This window comes from Chaetodon trifascialis, chromosome 23 (assembly GCF_039877785.1).
Source record: "Chaetodon trifascialis isolate fChaTrf1 chromosome 23, fChaTrf1.hap1, whole genome shotgun sequence".
Taxonomy (NCBI): domain Eukaryota; kingdom Metazoa; phylum Chordata; class Actinopteri; order Chaetodontiformes; family Chaetodontidae; genus Chaetodon; species Chaetodon trifascialis.
This window is the reverse complement of record NC_092078.1, coordinates 14,933,100-14,951,948: the sequence shown is the minus strand read 5'-3', so window position 1 is coordinate 14,951,948 and position 18,849 is coordinate 14,933,100. Positions and strand designations below refer to the sequence as shown.

Genomic DNA, 18,849 nt, shown 5'->3' with positions numbered 1-18,849 from the left:
AATTACTTGTGACTTCTCTGCAAAAGACACAGAAGAGGTCAAGACGAGACTATTTTATATGACATAATTTCTACACATCAGAACTGTACAACTCATTTTATTATGCAGAAACACTTATAAGCACTGACCCCTTAGGAGACTGAATTGCTATAAAGTAACCGAAAAACAAAAGGGCCAAATCTCCAACAAGACAAAGATTCTGAGTAACTCAGCAAGCAGAGGATACCAATAATAGATTTAACTTAGCTTTAACATGCCATTGGGGAACACACCCTGCAAGCCGAATGAATGCTGCAGAGGAAAAACGCAATAAAATCAGTGTATAGCAGGTGTAGCATGATGGTTCCTTACCTTCCTTGCAGTACTTCCCCTTGAAGCGGGTGTGGGTGCAGTCGCAGTGAACTTCTCCATACTGAATAGAGCAAAACCCTCCATTGAAGCACGGGTTCTGTTTGGTGCAGAGGTACTCCAGGTCGCTCTGAATGCCCTGGCTATTTAACAAAGTAGGAGGCATCTCCCCCACCTTCAGATTGGAGATCAAACCCTGGAAGGGTGGCTCGTATTTCACTGTACTAGACGTCAGAGCAGAGAGGCGCACATCAGGTGGGATCCCACCCACAAACAGGTCACTGACGACCGCCATCTCCTTTCGCTTGGACTTGACCTCTGCCACTTTTGTCTCACCGTCGACCATCAGGAGCGTCTCACGGAAGTTGCGGGTGAGCAAGACCATGTGCCAGCGGTCATCATTCACACGTGTCTCCATGTGCAAAGTGGCTGGCTCTGCACAGTGGATGGCAAAGCGCAGCTGGAGGCGCCCACCAGCAATCAGCAGCTCCAAGAAGTCACAGTTGCCGCCATCATCCAGGTAGAGTACCAAGGCTTTGCTGATGTTGGTCTTGAGGCTGAAGCTCAATTCACCCACTGATCCAGCTTCCCAGCGTCCGTAGCGTGCCCACTGGCCGGGCGCCCCACCGAATTCCAGCATTGTCACTGTAGTGAGCAGGCTGAGTAGGGCCAGAGGCCACAGGGGCCAACACAGGAATCTTAACCCCCTTGTCATGCTCAAAATCCCCAATTTCCCCTTCTCTGCTTGATGTCTTACAGATCTAATGAACCACAGACCACAAACCTGGCTTCACTGTGGCCAAAAGTTTCCAAATGTAAACAATTATGATATACCACTTAACTGGGGTAAAAAGCTCACACAGTCAAATAATCCTCACAGGGGCCCAACTCCAATTTTCCTGGCGAATCAGCAGTTTTTTCCTCCTCTCTCTGGTGCTCTAATTCTTGTCCTTATCCTGACTCTCTCCTTCGTCTCTCCATCAGTTGGTGCCTCTGGGACTTGGAGGAAAGGAATGAGGAATAGCAGGAGAGTAAAAGAGGGGGGATATGATAATTTCAACACAGCCGTTTCTTCAAAAGCCTATTGGTCTATCCTGAACCGAAAATAGAATCTTCGTCTCTGGAATCCAGATCTCAGTGCAATTTCCAGGAAATTTGAGCTGCCGCCAAAAGCTTGGGGAAAGAGTTATCCGATTGTGATCTTTCTCTAAGGGGAGAGCAAGCAGAAGAAAATGAGCAAAAGAATGAGGGAGCCGTAGTGTAGACGGGTATCAGAGCTTGCTGGCGTCTGTTGGAGCACACGATGTGTTCATGGTTTCAGCATAAACCCATTCCTCTCCTGAAGCTTACAGACCATGAGGCTTTACGCAGGTATGGATCCCATCATTGTGGTGCCAGATTGGGATCTGAAAGAAACACACACACACAAAAAAGAAACAACTGTAAATTACATGCAAACATGTTCCAGTGCATTTCATGTCCGCAAGAAATGTGACACATTTTATGTTAACCAGCAGCTGCACGATTGATAGCCTTGGAATACTTTCTTTAATGTCATTTAATTTCCTTTATCTACTTTGCTACTTTATTTTCCCTTTGCTCTCTTCACTTTGAAAAATAAGAAGTTTGTCTAGCACCAGGGATTAAATAAGCATTCTACATGGCTCCATACTTCCCAGAGGGGCCTAGACAATATGACTGTCAATTCATCTGCTCCCTCTCAGTCATGTCTAATAGATATGTCAAGTAATGTGCTGAACCTTAACATAATGGTTTCATCAGCAGTAAAGAAAGCTGTCATCCATACGTAGTTTGTGACCAATCAACAAGAGTAAATTTGATAAATCACACCCTTCCAGTGTGGCGCTCACACACTATGGACATGCATATTCAAATGCACACATCATTAAATTAAATGTGATTCAGAGTGAAGGGCTGCAGAGTCAATAGCTATCTGAATAGCAGGTCTTGATCCTGGGGCTCAGCCTCATCCCTAGCCATTATTTCTTCAGTGCGATGTAATTTACAATACATACAATTAAAGCTCAGCTCACCACTGCTCATGCACCCTTGTGCATGATCCCACCTGGCTTCAAAGTCACAATAACAATGATGGTGGCATACAAGCAGAGTAGGGAGTATGAGAAATATGGCAGAAACACAGACATAGAGAAAGAACGGCTGCATAATGATGATCTCAGAGGGGTGAGTCTGAATGTCAATGGAGAAATATGAGGGAGGACAGAGGGGATAGACAGAGCTGTGGGAAACAGAAGAGGGAGGAAGACAAATAATATTATGGCTATTTGTCTCTGGGTGATGTTCATATTGGCAACCAAAAGCAAGTAATGCTGCGTTCAGACAGAACTTGTGAGGTTGCATTTTCAAAATCAGAAGCACAGTACACATCATGCTTGGCATTCAAGTGTTTTAAGTTGGGAGATAATTTGCTTCAGCAAGTTATAGAAAACTGGTACTGTATCATTCTGAAGATACAATCAACAAAAAGATTACGGGCATCCACAGGCTCTGGCCTTATCTGACATTAAAAAAAAAAAAACATTGTCATATGGGTGGAAATGTGTTTGCTGCTTGATCCTGACAAGGTGCCTCACCCAGCCCACTTGACCATTCCAACAATATCATGTTTAACATACTGTATACGATCAGACTTTTTGTCATTGCTGTGGGAGGGTTTTAATGATAAACAGCTCAATTTGTAACCTACGGAGTCAAAAAACGATCAGTGTTCTCACTTTGGTGGATATCAGCACATTGGTGGTGCACAAGCAGCTGGCAGCAGTGTGTATCTGTGGCAATGGCAACTGGTACAAAACAGATTGCAAAAAGAAAAGGCTTATGTGTTATGCTTCATGATTCCCACATCGTCACACTATCTTATGTGGACACATCTTTGACTAAGAACACGTGACTGTGTGCACATCAGACTGTTAAATGTGAATCGCTGTCAGAAAAAATGTCCTCTAATATGCAGCAGGCACAAGATGCTGCTAGGAGTGATAAAACTGGGGCTGGTTTATTTTGGTCCTGAGTGATGGAGCCCAATCTGCATGTTTGCACACATTCTTCTTGTTTGCACTCTCACACACCAGCACACACACATAGATATGCCACTGGAAATTAAAATGCTTGATTCAAAGGATTCATTAAGTACAACGTCAAGACACATGTTCATAGAGATTTTTCGATAGGTCTATTGTGCAGCAAATTTAAACGGGCAGGAATAATGTACATATAGTTATGCTGAAGCAAAAACTTGCAACTAATATGCAAACATACAGTATATTACATCATGTGCAATCGGCCAGCTGTTATATGCACATGTAAACCCCCCCACCCCACCCCCCCCCACCCCCCCCCCAACAGATCATGACATTGTTTCAATTGCCATTATAACCAAAACAAAAACATAATGAAACCCCTGAACACTTTGGGACCAAAAGAATTGCATTTTGAGAACAATTTGAGAGCTTAAGCTTGTTTAATCAACCATTCTTTTAATCACATCTGTGTCCCTTATGGGTAAATAGATTTACAATATTCCCTGGCCAAATTGAATATTCATGGAGTTATTTCTGTCTGTTTGGGGACGTTTTACCACTACAGACAGGAGCAGTGTTTCCTACTTCTTTTCCAACGCAATGTTTATGAAGCTTTATTATGCTCAGCTTCAGTGTATCCCCCATGCATTGTGTTGCTAGTTATTAGGAGGTATTGGCGGGCTTGCCTGATGGTACTATGACACTGAGGAAATGTAACAAGCCTCAAGAGATAACTAAAGCTCCGAGGGTTGTTCTGTGTGTGTGTGTGTGTGTGTGTGTGTGTGTGTGTGTGTGTGTGTGTGTGTGTGTGTGTGTGTGTGTGTGTGTGTGTGTGTGTGTGTGTGTGTGTGTGTGTGTGTGTGTGTGTGTGTGTGTGCGCATTTGGTCACAACACTGTTTTCTAAATGACATGTACGATCCAGCTTTGGTCCAGTTTCAATCCAAAAATAACATGTTTGCCATTTTTTCCCTAACTGATGACATGACATCCGTCTGCCTGAATTCATTCCAGAAGAAAAAGAACAGCTCTCTCGTTCACAGCGCTTGGCTGAGCTGTAGCAGAGCTGGGAAACTTGACTGAAGGAGCAATCCAGCCTCGCACAGCCTGACACGACTTCTTGTCCAGCGAAGCTCTGCAGCCCTCAGGATAGCTGCACAGTCATGTGAGCCGCCATCAACCCATTTCCTCTCACATCATCCCATGGGGGAACGTTGGCACGACCTTAACAGAAACTCTGCTCCAACTGTTTAAGAGACTTTGGCTACGTCCACATTGCAGTGGAAACTGTCTTATCCATTATTCTATTATCTCACTTGTGACAAAAACTGGATGGTATCAAATCTTCAACAGCAACAAAAAAGATGGACCTAAGAGTCCACATTTTTATCTGGGTGTCACAAAATTGTTTGTACTGAATGGTCCAACTGGAAGTACTCGACAATTGCCAAGATAATAAATTTAATATGAGCCAGATGTCATGATTTTCATGCCCACAGCAGTATAGTTAAGCCGGCATTAGCACAGAGAAAGTAAAGAAAGTGAAATCTTGACAGCTGGACTGGTACTTGAGGAGGTGCCCAAATTCAATAATCAAACTCAGCTGGAAACAGAAACTGAGAGGTTGTTGCTTGTATTTTCATTTCAAGAGGTCTCTTTTAAACAACTTTCAACTGCTGTGATAGTGTATGTAGCTTACATCCTAGAGTAAATGCAAAAAACCTTAAAACAAAAAGGAGTATGTAAAATTGGCCATGAAAGTCTTTAGCGTGAATGTAACTTTGATGTAGAAATGTTGGTGAGATTTGGTGCATTTGTTCTGGTTTTTGTTCATGAGGTTTGGTGTGTGAAGGCAGTTGCAGTATGCCTTGGTATAAATTTGTGTGTTTTGGTGTTTAGTCCATCTCTTTCAGAGTTCCGCCTTGGCCCAAGGTTTCCATATTCCCCACAGACCAGACTACACCTGTCGTGCGAAGCTGTGCCAGGCTTTCATCTTCCTTCTTACGCAACCACTCAGCGCATAGACAATCAGCTGAAGCCTGCTTTGAATACCTCACTGCCCACCTGCTACACAGAGTTCAGTGTACATTTTTCATTTTTTTTCCCCCCAAGTGAGAGGCGACATCCTATTTAGAATTGCAAATATGGCACTGAAACACTTTTTTAAGTGTAATAAAAACGGCTGAAGCATATGAAATATTTATACAGTACAATAATCAAGTTAAAGGATAACAGAGGTGTAGTTCACACACAAATATTTACACAAGCAAATAGTTTTCCCTATGCACAAATATACCTAAGCATGCATTATACAAACAGTTTCCACAAGCAAACAAGCACGAACACACACACACACACACACACACACACACACACACACACACACACACACACACACACACACACACACACACACACACACACACACACACACACACACACACACACACACACACACACACACACACACACACACACACACACACACCATATCCTGGTCAGGCAGGAGCCATTAATCCTGGCCTGTGAGAAGCTCAGCAGTGTACCATCCATCAGCATGGGGCTGCTGCTGCCGCTGCTGTGCTCTAATTAACCAGAGAGGCACGCTGAGCCACTTTTAATATTCCTGGTCAAGATGGAGAACAAGAATTTAAAAAAAGAAGTGGTGGGAGTGGGAGTTGCAAAGAGAAACATGGGAAGAGAAGGCTGGTGCCAAGACATTTCAAATATCAAAGATGAAGGAAGTAGGATGGGGAGGGGAAATGAGAGAAATGGCAAGTTCAGATCTCAGACATTTCCAAGGAAGCTGTAAATAAAGCCCTTATGTGTTTCACTGGTGATTCTTAGAAAACCAGGATGCAAGTACAGAACACAACAAGATTTTCTTTTTTCTTCCAAATAAGTCCTTCTGTGTCCAAGGATCAAGTCAATGCAGCTTGACATCAACTAGCTAATTAGCAAAAATATTGTTAACTAAGTGCAATTTTACTATTTGAGATTAAACATATAGGCCAATTACTGCCAGGAAATTTCATATTAGGTCAATGTTTCACATGTGTTATGAATCAGGAATGATTTTGTTTACAGTCTGTGCCACCATTTCTAGGTTGAGGAAGTTCATTGTGTAAAATTTCCTACTAGAAAGCCAGAGTTTCTCTCTGACATCACTGGAACGCAGAAGAGACAGATTTATGACTCAAGGATTGAGGGAAGGAGGAATTACAAAAACTGTAAAAAGAAAAAAAAAAAGAAAAAGGAAAAAAAAGAACAAACCTACATTTCAAAGAAGAAATTAAGGAGACAGCACATTAAATTGGGTGGGTGCAAAAAAATGAAAATAAATAAGTAATCAGTATGGCAAAAGCAGAGCTCAATGACACAATCCTCCAGTCACGTTAACCATGTGAGCTAACACAGAGGTGAGCGGGCCTTTATTCTACATCACCTTTATTCTACTGCCTTTGATCAGCTTCGGCAGCTGTAAGCCGCTAGTGACTAGCTCTGGCTGTTAGTGCTAACTGCATTTAGTCCTGATGAGGAGATGCTAATGAAACAGATCAAGGGCTTTAGCCTTGCTGTTAGCTCTGTAACAGCGAGATTAATAACGACTTTAGCGGGACTCCTTGCTCTTTTTGTCGTGACACCTTGACAGGGTGAATCATGGGGAGTAAATGAATTTGCTCTACGAGCTGAAATGTTGTGAGGGTGAGAAGAGAAGGCAGTCATGCAGGTTGACTTTGGGAACAATATAAAAGGGAAGTAGTGAAAGATCAGTGAGAGACAGCACTTGGACACACTTAACCACATACTGTAGCAATATTCTGCATCTTTCTTTAGACTCTGCTTGGTTCTGCAGTAACAGGTCACCCACATGTCTCCTTTATCAAGTCAATCAATAACCACTGGCGGGAAATAATTAAGGGAGACTTTGTGGGAGAAGTTGTTTTCAACCAGCCTGGCTAGTCAAGAGATCAATTACAGACACTAGGCACAGTGGACATAGAAGAAACAATGGACTTGCCTCAGTGGATGGCAGTGTTGACAGACAGCCTCATGCAAAAAACAAGTCATGTAAATGCCAGAAATTGCCATGTGAAGGCACACAGAGGCCCACATGCTGCATAGCCAGTGACAGAGGAAGCATACCTCTAAGTGTTAGCAAGTCACTGAAAAAAACATTATTACACCCCTAAACAAGCCAACAAAATGGCCGACAAAGGGAAAGTAGAGGGGAGGGGAGAGAGCAAGACTTAGCATGAGAGATATAAATGAAGAAAACAGAAAGAGGACGTCACTGCCACTTAGCCTGTGATGCTACTTTAGATGCAATCATGCAGCAACACATGCACTCACACGCACATCATCCGACAGACAACTGCAGCATTAGATCTGCGTGCCATCCGCCAGCCTCATCATACTGCAGTTTAATGTACCAATCATGTTGTGACACAGAGGGAGTGAAAGACTGGCTGAGAGTTTTTGCACACATACTGTAACATTAGCGTATGGCTGCCTGCTCATCCAAGCTCTAAATACCTCTTTCGCTTGTCCTTCCATCCTCCTTTTTCCTCCCTGTTTGACACTAACCTCCTCATAATGCCTCTCATTTCCCATCATGGCTCTCCCTCCTCACACTCCCTCACTCTTTAACTCTCTCTCTCGGTTTAACTGGCTATCCATCACCACCCCACTTTGGTTCCACCTACTTCCAACCTTTCAGAAGCATAAGAGCTCCCGGACTACAGGTGTGGCCACTGTTTTAAGTGTAACTCCGAATTAATCCAGCCTACGTGCATGCTAAGCAGAATGAACTGTCATTTAGTTTGCGCCCAAGGTTAAGCTCTGTCATGTCATCAGACTTGTGTGGGGTTCATAGTGATCCCAATCTGTGTGAGCCACTGGAGTACATGGCTGCACCTTCAGTACCTGGAGGGGTAAACTAGTGTGTGTGTGTGTGTGTGTGTGTGTGTGTGTGTGTGTGTGTGTGTGTGTGTGTGTGTGTGTGTGTGTGTGTGTGTGTGTGTGTGTGTGTGTGTGTGTGTAAGAGTGCAATCAAAGGCAGCTCTGGACATTACATATGTTAACAGTATACAATTTTAAATATCTGTGAGTGCTGTTTCCTACTCTTTCCTTGAGTGAGATACTGAACCCCTACCTGTTCAGCCAGACTGTGTTGCTTTGCATGCGTGAAATGTAAAATGTTTGCTAGGGGCATGTGGGAATGCAGCCGATTAAGTTTGTGTGGGAGAGTGTGTGTGCGTGTCTGTATGCGTGCGTGCGCCCAGCAGCACGCGTGTGGCTGTCTTGGTGCCTGGAGATGTTTTGGTAGGAAGCACAAGGCTCACTGGCCAGGCCTCAAGACTCTCCCGTTCCAATTAACCAGCCCAGCAGCCTGCAGCTCTACTGGCCTTATCTGGGAGAAAAGAGAGAAAGAGAGAGAAGAGAGGAGGAAGTGATAGAGTGAGACGGGGCGTAGGAAAGACAGAGAGGGTTGGAAGGCAACAGAAAGAAGAAAGTAAGGCTTGAGAGTGAGAAGAGGAAGGACGGAATGAAAGGAGAACTCACTCCACAGTCATCTTGCCAGTCAGTGCATCTCGGATGCTTGCTTGCTCAATATGTCCCTACCCCTGAACACAAACACACATGCACAGACTCTTTCGTTCCCTCCTTCCTTCATCTTGTCACCATCAGATGGAACCATCTTGGTCAGAGACAAAGACCTTCCCACGCCTCACTGTGGGGAACAAGGAATTGATAGTGTGCAGCTGACAAAAGTATTGTGCCTATTTTAGGAAGAAAACACAGTACATATAGCCACTGGGCCTTCTATAGCCATTGTCAACTAGAAGGTGGAAAAAGGACACTCTTTCGGCAGTATCTATATATATATATATATATATATATATATATATATATATATATATATATATATATATATATAAATATATGAAATAGCCAAATGGGACTCTCTGAAATGTCAAACCTTAGTTAATGTAAGGATGAGTTTTGTTGCACTGTATATGGGACAGAGAAGTGACAATTGATTTATTAAAGGATTGGTGTTTGGGGAAGGAACACGGGGGGGGGGGGATCTAATACCTTGATATGTTGTGAATATTGCGTCCTCCACCACCAAATGTGATGTGAAAAATAGCACATTTTGTGAAAAGGTCAGCTAAAAATGAAATTTATGTAAGCAGTACAGCAAGTACAGTTTCTTTGAAATTTGTGAAACTTATCCACAATGATTAGAAATGTTATGAAGAGTTTGTCATCTGAGTCAACAGGCAAATGTATCCGCTATTATTCCACTGTGATTTCCACAGCAGCCAGTCCTCTGCCTGTTATGGTGGTGTCTCCTTTGTGGGCTCCTGACACAATGTGGTTACATACATCTTCTCTTTTAAAGCATGTTACTGTAAGTGCATCTCAATGTGTCAAGCTCATTTTCGACATTTTTAAGACCAATATGGATCTTGCCTGTGTATACAGGAGCCTACAATAAACAGTGTTTACATTACTAAGGCGACCATTATGCTACAACTTGAGATCGCCTCTAGAAAACAGCACCAACACAAAAAGGGGCCATTAGCAGCTTTATAGGGTGGCAGCCGTCTCATCTTTCCAGCATGTTAATTGGGGCAATGGCAGGTGCAATTAGATGACATTTCTGGTTCCTCAGTGGCCAATGACAAGAAGCACTTCAGCAGCAGCCAACCAGCCTATAAGAGGTAAGAGGGCAGCAAGTACAGCAAGAGCCTTGAAGGAACACAAGCCTTGCTATTTTTTCATGAGCACAACGGAAATTACAATGGGAGTTTATACATTTTGTGTATCTTTTCAAATTCAACAGTTACTGGTTTTAAATGCCTGGACACACACTTTACAGTTACACACATCTAGTGTGGTTTATTGTGTACCTTACACATGTTGCTCTGCAAACATGATGCACAGAACCCGCCACTCAAATAACAAATAACTCAAATAACATGAATAACATTCTGTGTGTGTTTGTGTGTTCTTCTTCTCGCCACAAATGAATTATGGTCAAATCAGACTGGAAAAATGAGAGGGACAGCAGATAGAAAGACGTGAGGGAAGGAAGTGAGACAGAGCAAGAGAGGGAGGGACACTGAGGCACACGTAGCAATTCAGAGCAAATTGTCTGTAGTAAATGACAGTCGATTACCATCTTAAATATACTGTCAAAAAGCAATTTGCTTTGCTCATGCCACAGGCCTGATATTTGCACCTTATTAGGAGGGCTGTCCTATATTTTAAGAAGCCAACCTCTCAACCTTCCTGAGCTTCTGTTTATCCATAACACACCTGTGCACCTGTCTAACAGAAGATGTTCTTTTTTTTTCTTTTTTTTTGGGGAAGGGGCGCGGTAAATGGAGCTGGAGCTATAACTGCAGCAAGGGCCTGTAATGCAACTGCAATTAAAACACAGAGAGTAAAGAGGCCTTGTGATCATTTTTGACACTCATCACTATAATGGAAATGTGGTTGAAAAGAATCTGAAATGCCCTTTCATACAGAGAAAACAGATATATTTTTACTCAACGGTGCTAGAATACCGAAATGTTTAATTCAGGCAAGAAGGTTTCAAGAGGGGCATAATGAAACTGGAAGGTTTAATCAATTTTGTTGGTTAAGAATCTATCGGTTGTCTGCAGCTATCATAAAAATACTATTAGTGACAAATCTTATTGGAAGGAAACCTGAAATTATTGCCAACTTCTTTAATGTTTATTGGCTTTTAGACCTCATTCCTTGTAAACTCAGCGGGTGGAACACACATAAACTCTAAAACTTTGGGAACATTTCACGGCAGATTTGTAAATTGAATTGACATTTCAATATCCACGCTAAAGCTGATGGAGGGTCATACTGTTGCAAACATTTCACAGGAATCAAAAGAAACACAGCACACTGGAGGCCTGGAGACCGACAAAAGAAATAAAATGGGGTCTGGATATTCTACTAAACATTACAGCTTAGCGATTTCCATTGACAACAGGGCACAGATATGATTACTAAGAGTCAAGGCCCACCGATATCTGCAGCAGGTGAGCAATGTGTTTAATTTCACAGAGCTTGTAGACTCGGTGAGCTCATTATTGGCTCTCAATTCACTCAGTGCACATCCTATGGCAGCATATTGATCTGGGCAAAATGGTTGAAATCAGTGTCTTACAAAAGACCTCTCACCCAGCTCCTCTCACTTGTATCAAGTCAGTCTCTCTCCAGCTCTCCTTCCTCTTTTGAGGAGGAAAGAAAGAAGTAACTAAGAATAACTGATGAAAAATGGAACTGACGCCACTCTGAAAACATTGATTCAGGTCTCCTTTAGTTCAGCTCTAAATCTGAGGGAGCAGGAACATGCACAGGCATGCGGTGCCGCTTTGTGACTCAGAACAAAAAAGTGGCAAGAATTGGGTTTGAAAAGATATGAGGTGACACACAGCTTTGTGTGTGCATATACACATATACACAGAGACAGACACATGGGGAGCTGTGAAAAAGGGGACAGAATATGCACATATTTGCAAGCCCCTGGGTAAAAGTAGGATAGGCAGAAGAAAGAATAGGGGAGACACAGGCTGGATTGGGGGAGAACTGCAGTTGAGAATAAAGGATAAGATTATGTAAGCACTGCTAATGCTCACTCTTTCTGAAAAAGTGCCCAGAAAATGCAAGAGTTCTTTGTGCTTTGTGCATCCAACCTGAACATGCAAGACAAAATGCATCCTCCTCCCAACAGCCTCAGTGGGGATATTACAGAGAGGATAAATTATGACCCCTGGAATAAAACAATATTACACCAGCTGCCTCTGAGGCCAATTGAAACCACTCATTGCCTCAGGATTTAATACCAAAAACAAGTGGAAAAGCTGAAAGACAGTGGTTCACATGATCGATAGAAAATGCACCGACTATGACCTTGTAAAATCCATTAATATAGGAGGAGGTGTGGATGTTGTCTGAGGTGTGTTTGTGTGGAAATGTAAGATGCTGATGATCCTGTTAGTTCAAGATGAAGTCAATACGCTCACTGATTGATTTGGAATCATAGAGGCTGGAGCTGCACAGGCAATGGACAGATGTGAATGCTATGTGTGCCTATGTGTGTGTTTGTTTCACACTGTCTAAACGGGGCCTTGACCAGTAGATTAACAATAAGAAAAGTAAGGATTTCATACCTTCACATGACTTTGCACTGCACATTTTTGCCGACTTGGGATTCCTTATCATACTATTTCATTTTAATAATAATAATAATACAGCCACAGATAAAAGGAACCTGCCAACATGGTAATAGCTATATTTTCAACATGCAATGCAACGCAAAGCACGCAGTATGAGTACCGATGAGACATCACATACAGTGTGGTCACTTAGCAATTATTATCATTCTTGTTATTATTATTATTATTAGTAGTAGTAGTAGTAGTAGTAGTAGTAGTAGTAGTAGTAGCAGTAGTAGTAGTAGTAGTAGTAGTAGTAGCAGTATTGTTATGCTCGAGGTGGAGGTGCAGAGGCTGCCTGATTTCATCCTACAACTTGACTTTTGGAGTTATGATCTATGACATAATTAGAAGAATATGTTTGACTCATAAAATGATCACAACTGGGTAGACTAATAGTAAGAGAACAATATGTAAAATAAAATTAAAATATCAAAAAACTTCAGATATCAAAAAGGTCTTACACCAGCCCAAACCATGTTAGGTTTTCATAACTTCTGGGGACATTACATAGATTCACATTCATTTCCTGGAGACTTACCATAACCATATCTGTAACCACTACTGGCCTAATCTAACTCTTACCCTAACTGTCTTCATCAAGTCTTCATCCCAAAATTTAATGATTCACATTGAGGGGACCTGCATTTTGTCCCTACAAGTTAGGCAAGTGCCACAATGTGACTGTAAACAGATTTATGGCCACACAATGTGAGAAATACATGGGGTACACACACGCACATACACACTATCTCTGTCACACAGGCAAAATGAAGATAATGCCTCTGTATAATGAAAGTCAGCTTATAGATTAGCTCATGCTATGTGTTATCACGATTTTACTGTTGCTGCAAGTAATTTCACCATTACTTTCACAGCCGGGCATCACCATAATCTGTCAAAAATCTAAAGATCAAAAGCAATATTTGAATAAAAAAATAAAGAAATAAATATGAATTTAATCCATATCCTTCCAGCCTGGTCTCCATGATCTGGTTCAAGGAATTATTGTATTTGTAAAATAGAATTCTATGTATTTATAAAAGGTGAATCCAAATGTATCAGAGAAAGCAACTGTACTCAAAGGACACTGTGTAAACATGTCTTGAAATACTAGGAGGGAAAGCATGAGGTTGCACTTTAAAAAAAAACACAATAAATCAATTACTGTATTGCTAAGCTGGTAATCAACATTCTAATTGACTTAATTTCCCCAGGGTGGGATCAAAAAAGTCTTATCTTATCTTATTTTGAGAGTAACGATCACGACCATGACATGGTTTGTGTGTGTGTTTGCATGTGCGCAGCTACAAAATAGGATGAAACTTTTATGATTCCCATGAAAACTGTTGCAACTACCTGGAAATGTATTAGCCTAATAAACACAGCCAAGAAAAATAGAAAATAAATAATGATATAGAAAATAACATATGCAACCAACAATGTCATGCAACAAATTTCATGTGCATGTTTGCTTCAATAAATGCATAACACAAAACTGCAATAGGAAGCACACAGCTTTGAAAATATCTCTGCCCTAAGGTTTACAAAGTGCATCGCTTTCATTAAAATAAAAAACTGGATAACCAAGCTATAATAAAGGGAGCCAGTGAAACAAACTTAAGAGGATCACACAAAAACAACTTACAAATCTTCATAAGCACATTCACACCAATTCTCACACATTAACTATTACTACAAACAGCAAAAACAACTTCCGTGCAGAGATATGTTTACATCATTGAGCCACCTGTGAAAGTTAAAGCCAGACACCACTGGGGTAATCACCTCTCCCATATGGCTGAGTGAACTACAGCCGGTGCACGCTGTGTCCATCTACCAGCACTAAACTAGCAATAATGCAGCATTAATGAGTTATTCCATAATGATGCTGTACACTATGTGAACGGCAGGCCAGCACTCCCACAGAGGACCCACAGCAGTCATAGTGGGAGTGTCAAACACACTACGTGCCAATGGGAAGTCAACTTTAAGTTCCAAGAGCTAGGTTATTGTGGTATTTACTGTACATACAGTTTAGCAGGCTCTGTCATTTCTGGTACTGGTAGATACAAATAGATATACTTTGACAAGGCAAATACGTTTTTTTTTTTTTATTATCATTATTAATCATTAAAGTTCTGGAGCATATCAAAATTGGATGGATGGATGGATTTTGGATTCTTTTTCATTATTATCCCCCAACCTGACCATTGTTGGTCTATCTTGTTTTTCTGCTGAGTGAAAATTATATGTTTGCAACCTTTCTTCCATAATCTGTGCATAATGGGACACTGTCCCAGAGGAAATGCCAATACATTTTTGTCAGGTTTCTGCATGTCAGAAAAAAAGAAAAAAAAAAGATTAAATACAGAAAAATAAACTGAGAGTGACTGTCACATTTTGTGTCTGCAGTGCTTACAGTTCTCTGCCACGTGCACGATAAATCAGCGACCTGAGTTGTTCGCACTCCTCAGGTTACCCTCTGCTGCAGTGCAGCGCCCCCATTCAGCTCCTCTTCCCTCTTTGAATATGAAAGCATTCCATCATCTATCATTCATCACATTCCACCCGCTATTTCATTTTTTTCCTTTTCAATCTCCCTAAATAACCCCCTGCCCCTTGTATTCTGACATGTCCCTGTTGGGCCTCCTACTGTGTTTACCTTCTTAAGTGCTCAATAACCACACGTAAGCCCCAACAACAATTGTAGAAGAAAGGCAAGGAGCCAACTGGGGCATCAGTGAACAGAAACAAGCTCTCCCTTTCATTCTCGACCATTACCAGGAGAGTACAGCAGGAAATATGGTCGGGGAGGGGGAGAGAGAGGTGGGAGTAGGCAGAGAGGAAGCAAGTGAGACGAAAGCGCTTGGTAAGAGAGTGGCAAGGGGACACAAAAAGGCTACCTGCTATACAGGTAGGATTTGGTGAGGGCAGATCCAAATTGACGGCTTCCCAGACAGCATGGAGGCCACGTGTGAAGACTGAGGCAAGAAGACTTGAAACAGGGAGTCACACATTAGGCAACAACAGCAATAATAACCCAGCTTGAAGGATAAGCACTGATGATGGTGGCAGTGTAGGGAAGAAGAGTGAGAAGTACTCTGGAGAGGGCACAAGTACAAGTGTATAGGGAGCTCTGAGTGCCAAAATAGAGCATTACTGCAAATTGGGCCATGGACATGGCAAGGGGAGCTGTCTATTGGATGAAAACGGGAATGTGTATGCCTGACCAAGTGTACATCTCAAAGCATTCATATTTCACAAAGTGGGACACCACTACCGTATATGTATGTGCTTCTTTGTTGCATATAATGCAACCAGGTGAGGGGACTTGGACGTGCACCTGGGAGTGCATGCATTCAAAAAACATGCCCGCATATTGAGGCACACAATGTGGAGTATTGTGGTGAGGAATGTATGAGATAATGGAGAAAACATGGGCCATGTTGGGAGCTGGAAGGTAAGAGGAACTGAGCGGTGAGAGAACATCCAATTCAATTTCCAAACAGCACCGGCTCAGAGTACAAACACAAAGGCTTCATTACAGGCAGATCCCTGTTGAAGGCTGGAGCTAATTCACCACCTTCAAGCACGAGGAGAGAGAACAGCAGGGAGGGAAGGTGGGGGCGGGAACAGAGGGAGAAACAAGTAGAGGGAGGGAGGGTAAAAAAGGGGGAGAACGAAGGAAAGACCCAGAAGCAGTTAGTCTGCTCTAAAGGAGAGAAAGAGAGCTCAATACCAATGGCGCCTCTAAGAGCATACTAATGCCCTATTAGAATGGAGCACAGAGCAGAAGAATAATGACTTCCATTATGGCATCCACACACATGTGAGAACCATGTAAATAAACGTGGTGCAAACAGAGGCATGTTATTGCATTCATAAATCTGGTTACACATTAAGTGATCAGCATTGTAAATAGATGATTGGATGCCCAGTGCATGGGAGGGGCTAAAAATAGGCACGTTTCTTGGCAGCGTTGGGAAGGTTACTTTTGAAATGTAATAGGTTACAGATTACTAGTTTCCGTGTTAAAAAAATCAATAAGTTATTCAATCATTTCAATTACTTCCTCAAAGTAATGTAACTTACTACATTTGACTAGTTTTTGACTAGTTTTCAACTAATATCTTAAGGGACAATAAGATGGGACAATAAGGCTCAAAAGTCCCAAAAACATAAACCAGGCAGCATAAAGGCAGTGTAAACTTCACAACAGTACTCAGCACTGACTGATGATTAATTTGACATGAATGGAGATTAAACACAAATGTGTTGCCCACTGGATGGCACTGAGCATAAGAGGTAAATTTTGTCTTGAATGCATATTAAATGTGGTGGGGCCAGAGGTTCTTTATGTGGTCAGCTGGTCACAGGCATGGCAGGATAGCTAGAGCAATGCATTGAATTGACTGGCAGACGAAAGGCAGTAAAAAATCAAACAGATAACCAATCAAAAACAACACAACTGCGTAATGAATGGAATCTGTCTTGACAAAGAAACAACTCCTTGCAAGCCATCCTACCCTTGATGGTGTTGCACTCAAATTTGTCCCATGTTGACCTGAAACATGCTGAAAGAAGGCATTCCTGCATGGTGAAAACAATCCAACAGAATGTAAAATTCTGTGTACAAGCACTTTACTTTAAATGTAACTCCTTTAATGACCACATTTTTAATTAGTAACTGTTATTTAATGACATTTTTCTCAGTGACTGTAATTTATGTAGATTGTGTACATGCAACAACTTACTTCCCAGCAGTTTGTTGATAAACAGAGAATGTCATACAGTTTAACACAACAATCACAGAGTAAAGTCTACCTTCATAAGTTTACGTGTTCAGTTTTTGCTGAAACTGTATACTTCTCAGTATACTGCTACATAATTCAACAGCACCATAACTGTATCTATTCAAATGAAATTAAATAAAAGAAACAAAGAGCAGGGCAGCTGTATTAAACTGCATTAGTTTACGATACCTGTGCCTAATAAAGTGGCCGTAAATGCTTCAATTTAAAATTTTAACTTTTGTCAATGTCTCTGTGTAAGATCAGCAAAGTGGATGCATTTAGTTTCTGTAAGGGATTCTCATTTTCTCAATCAACAATGCTAAATATTCGCCAAGTGTCTTATTGATGAATCCATTGATCCACTCACACAAGAGACTGTTGTCAGCTGGCAACCAAAGGACTTCAGTAATAGTGCTATTAGTTTCATGAATCGACATTTACAAAATGTTTGTCTGTGTCTGCATGAGCAAACGAGAACAGCCTTTTGTTAATGGCTGAAGGTCAGTGGATGCAGACCTCTCCACCCCCACTCCCCCGTCCTGTTCTCTGCCTGCCTGACACAAGCTGTGAAGCCCTGAAGCACAACTACACTGCAGAGGTGTCTGCAATTAACACACACACACACACACACACACACACACACACACACACACACACACACACACACACACACACACACACACACACACACACACACACACACACACACACACACACACACACACACACACACACACACACACACACACACACAAGCAGGGCATAAGCACCAGGGGCAGGCAGGACACTGGGGTTTGTGGTCCCAGGTGAAACGCCTCTCCAGTGGGTGTGAATAAAACTGTGGCTGGGGGACAGGATGCTGAGCGAGGAGGGAGCAGAGAGTGAGAAGAACGACAGAAAGACAGACAGAAAGAAAGATGGAGAATATTGTCAGAGCAGATTAAAAATGCATGGCTTTGCTCTGGCTGGCGTAACAATGAGTGTCCTCATTCGTTGCCTGTCACCTCTGGGAACTCATGTGACAGAGTGGAGGAGAGGAGGAGGGAAATGAAGCCTAAAAATGAAGACGTACCAGGAGTTCACAGTAGGGAGCAACCAAAGAGAGGAGAATCGTAGGCGACCTCTGAGCCACAGTCGGGCATGAAACAGGTTGGGAGGGATGGGGGGTGTGTAGGGAGGGAATGACACTCAGCAGATGAAAAACATCATTAGGGAACACAGCCTTTCCAAATCACCACTTGAACTCAGACAATGACTTGGCTAAACACTTTGCACTCTGAGAATATGATTAGCATGGCAGCAGAGCAAATGCTCCTTCTGCAATAGCTCGTAAGGTGTCGGCACAATCAGCATATCACAGAGAAAGCCGATGCTGAAAATAAAAAGGGGTGACA

General features: G+C 42.1%; 1 protein-coding gene across 5 annotated transcripts in view; it reads right to left on the bottom strand.

Moving 5' to 3' along the window:
• Nucleotides 1-18,849, bottom strand: part of nrxn2b (neurexin 2b) — a 636,019-nt gene that overhangs the window by 556,858 nt on the left and 60,312 nt on the right. For all 5 annotated transcript variants that reach the window (XM_070993325.1, XM_070993329.1, XM_070993328.1 and 2 more), the window contains exon 2: nt 352-1,754. In XM_070993325.1, the coding sequence (XP_070849426.1) occupies nt 352-1,063 (712 nt within the window). In that variant the 5' untranslated portion in view covers nt 1,064-1,754. The remainder of the gene's footprint in view (nt 1-351; nt 1,755-18,849) is intronic.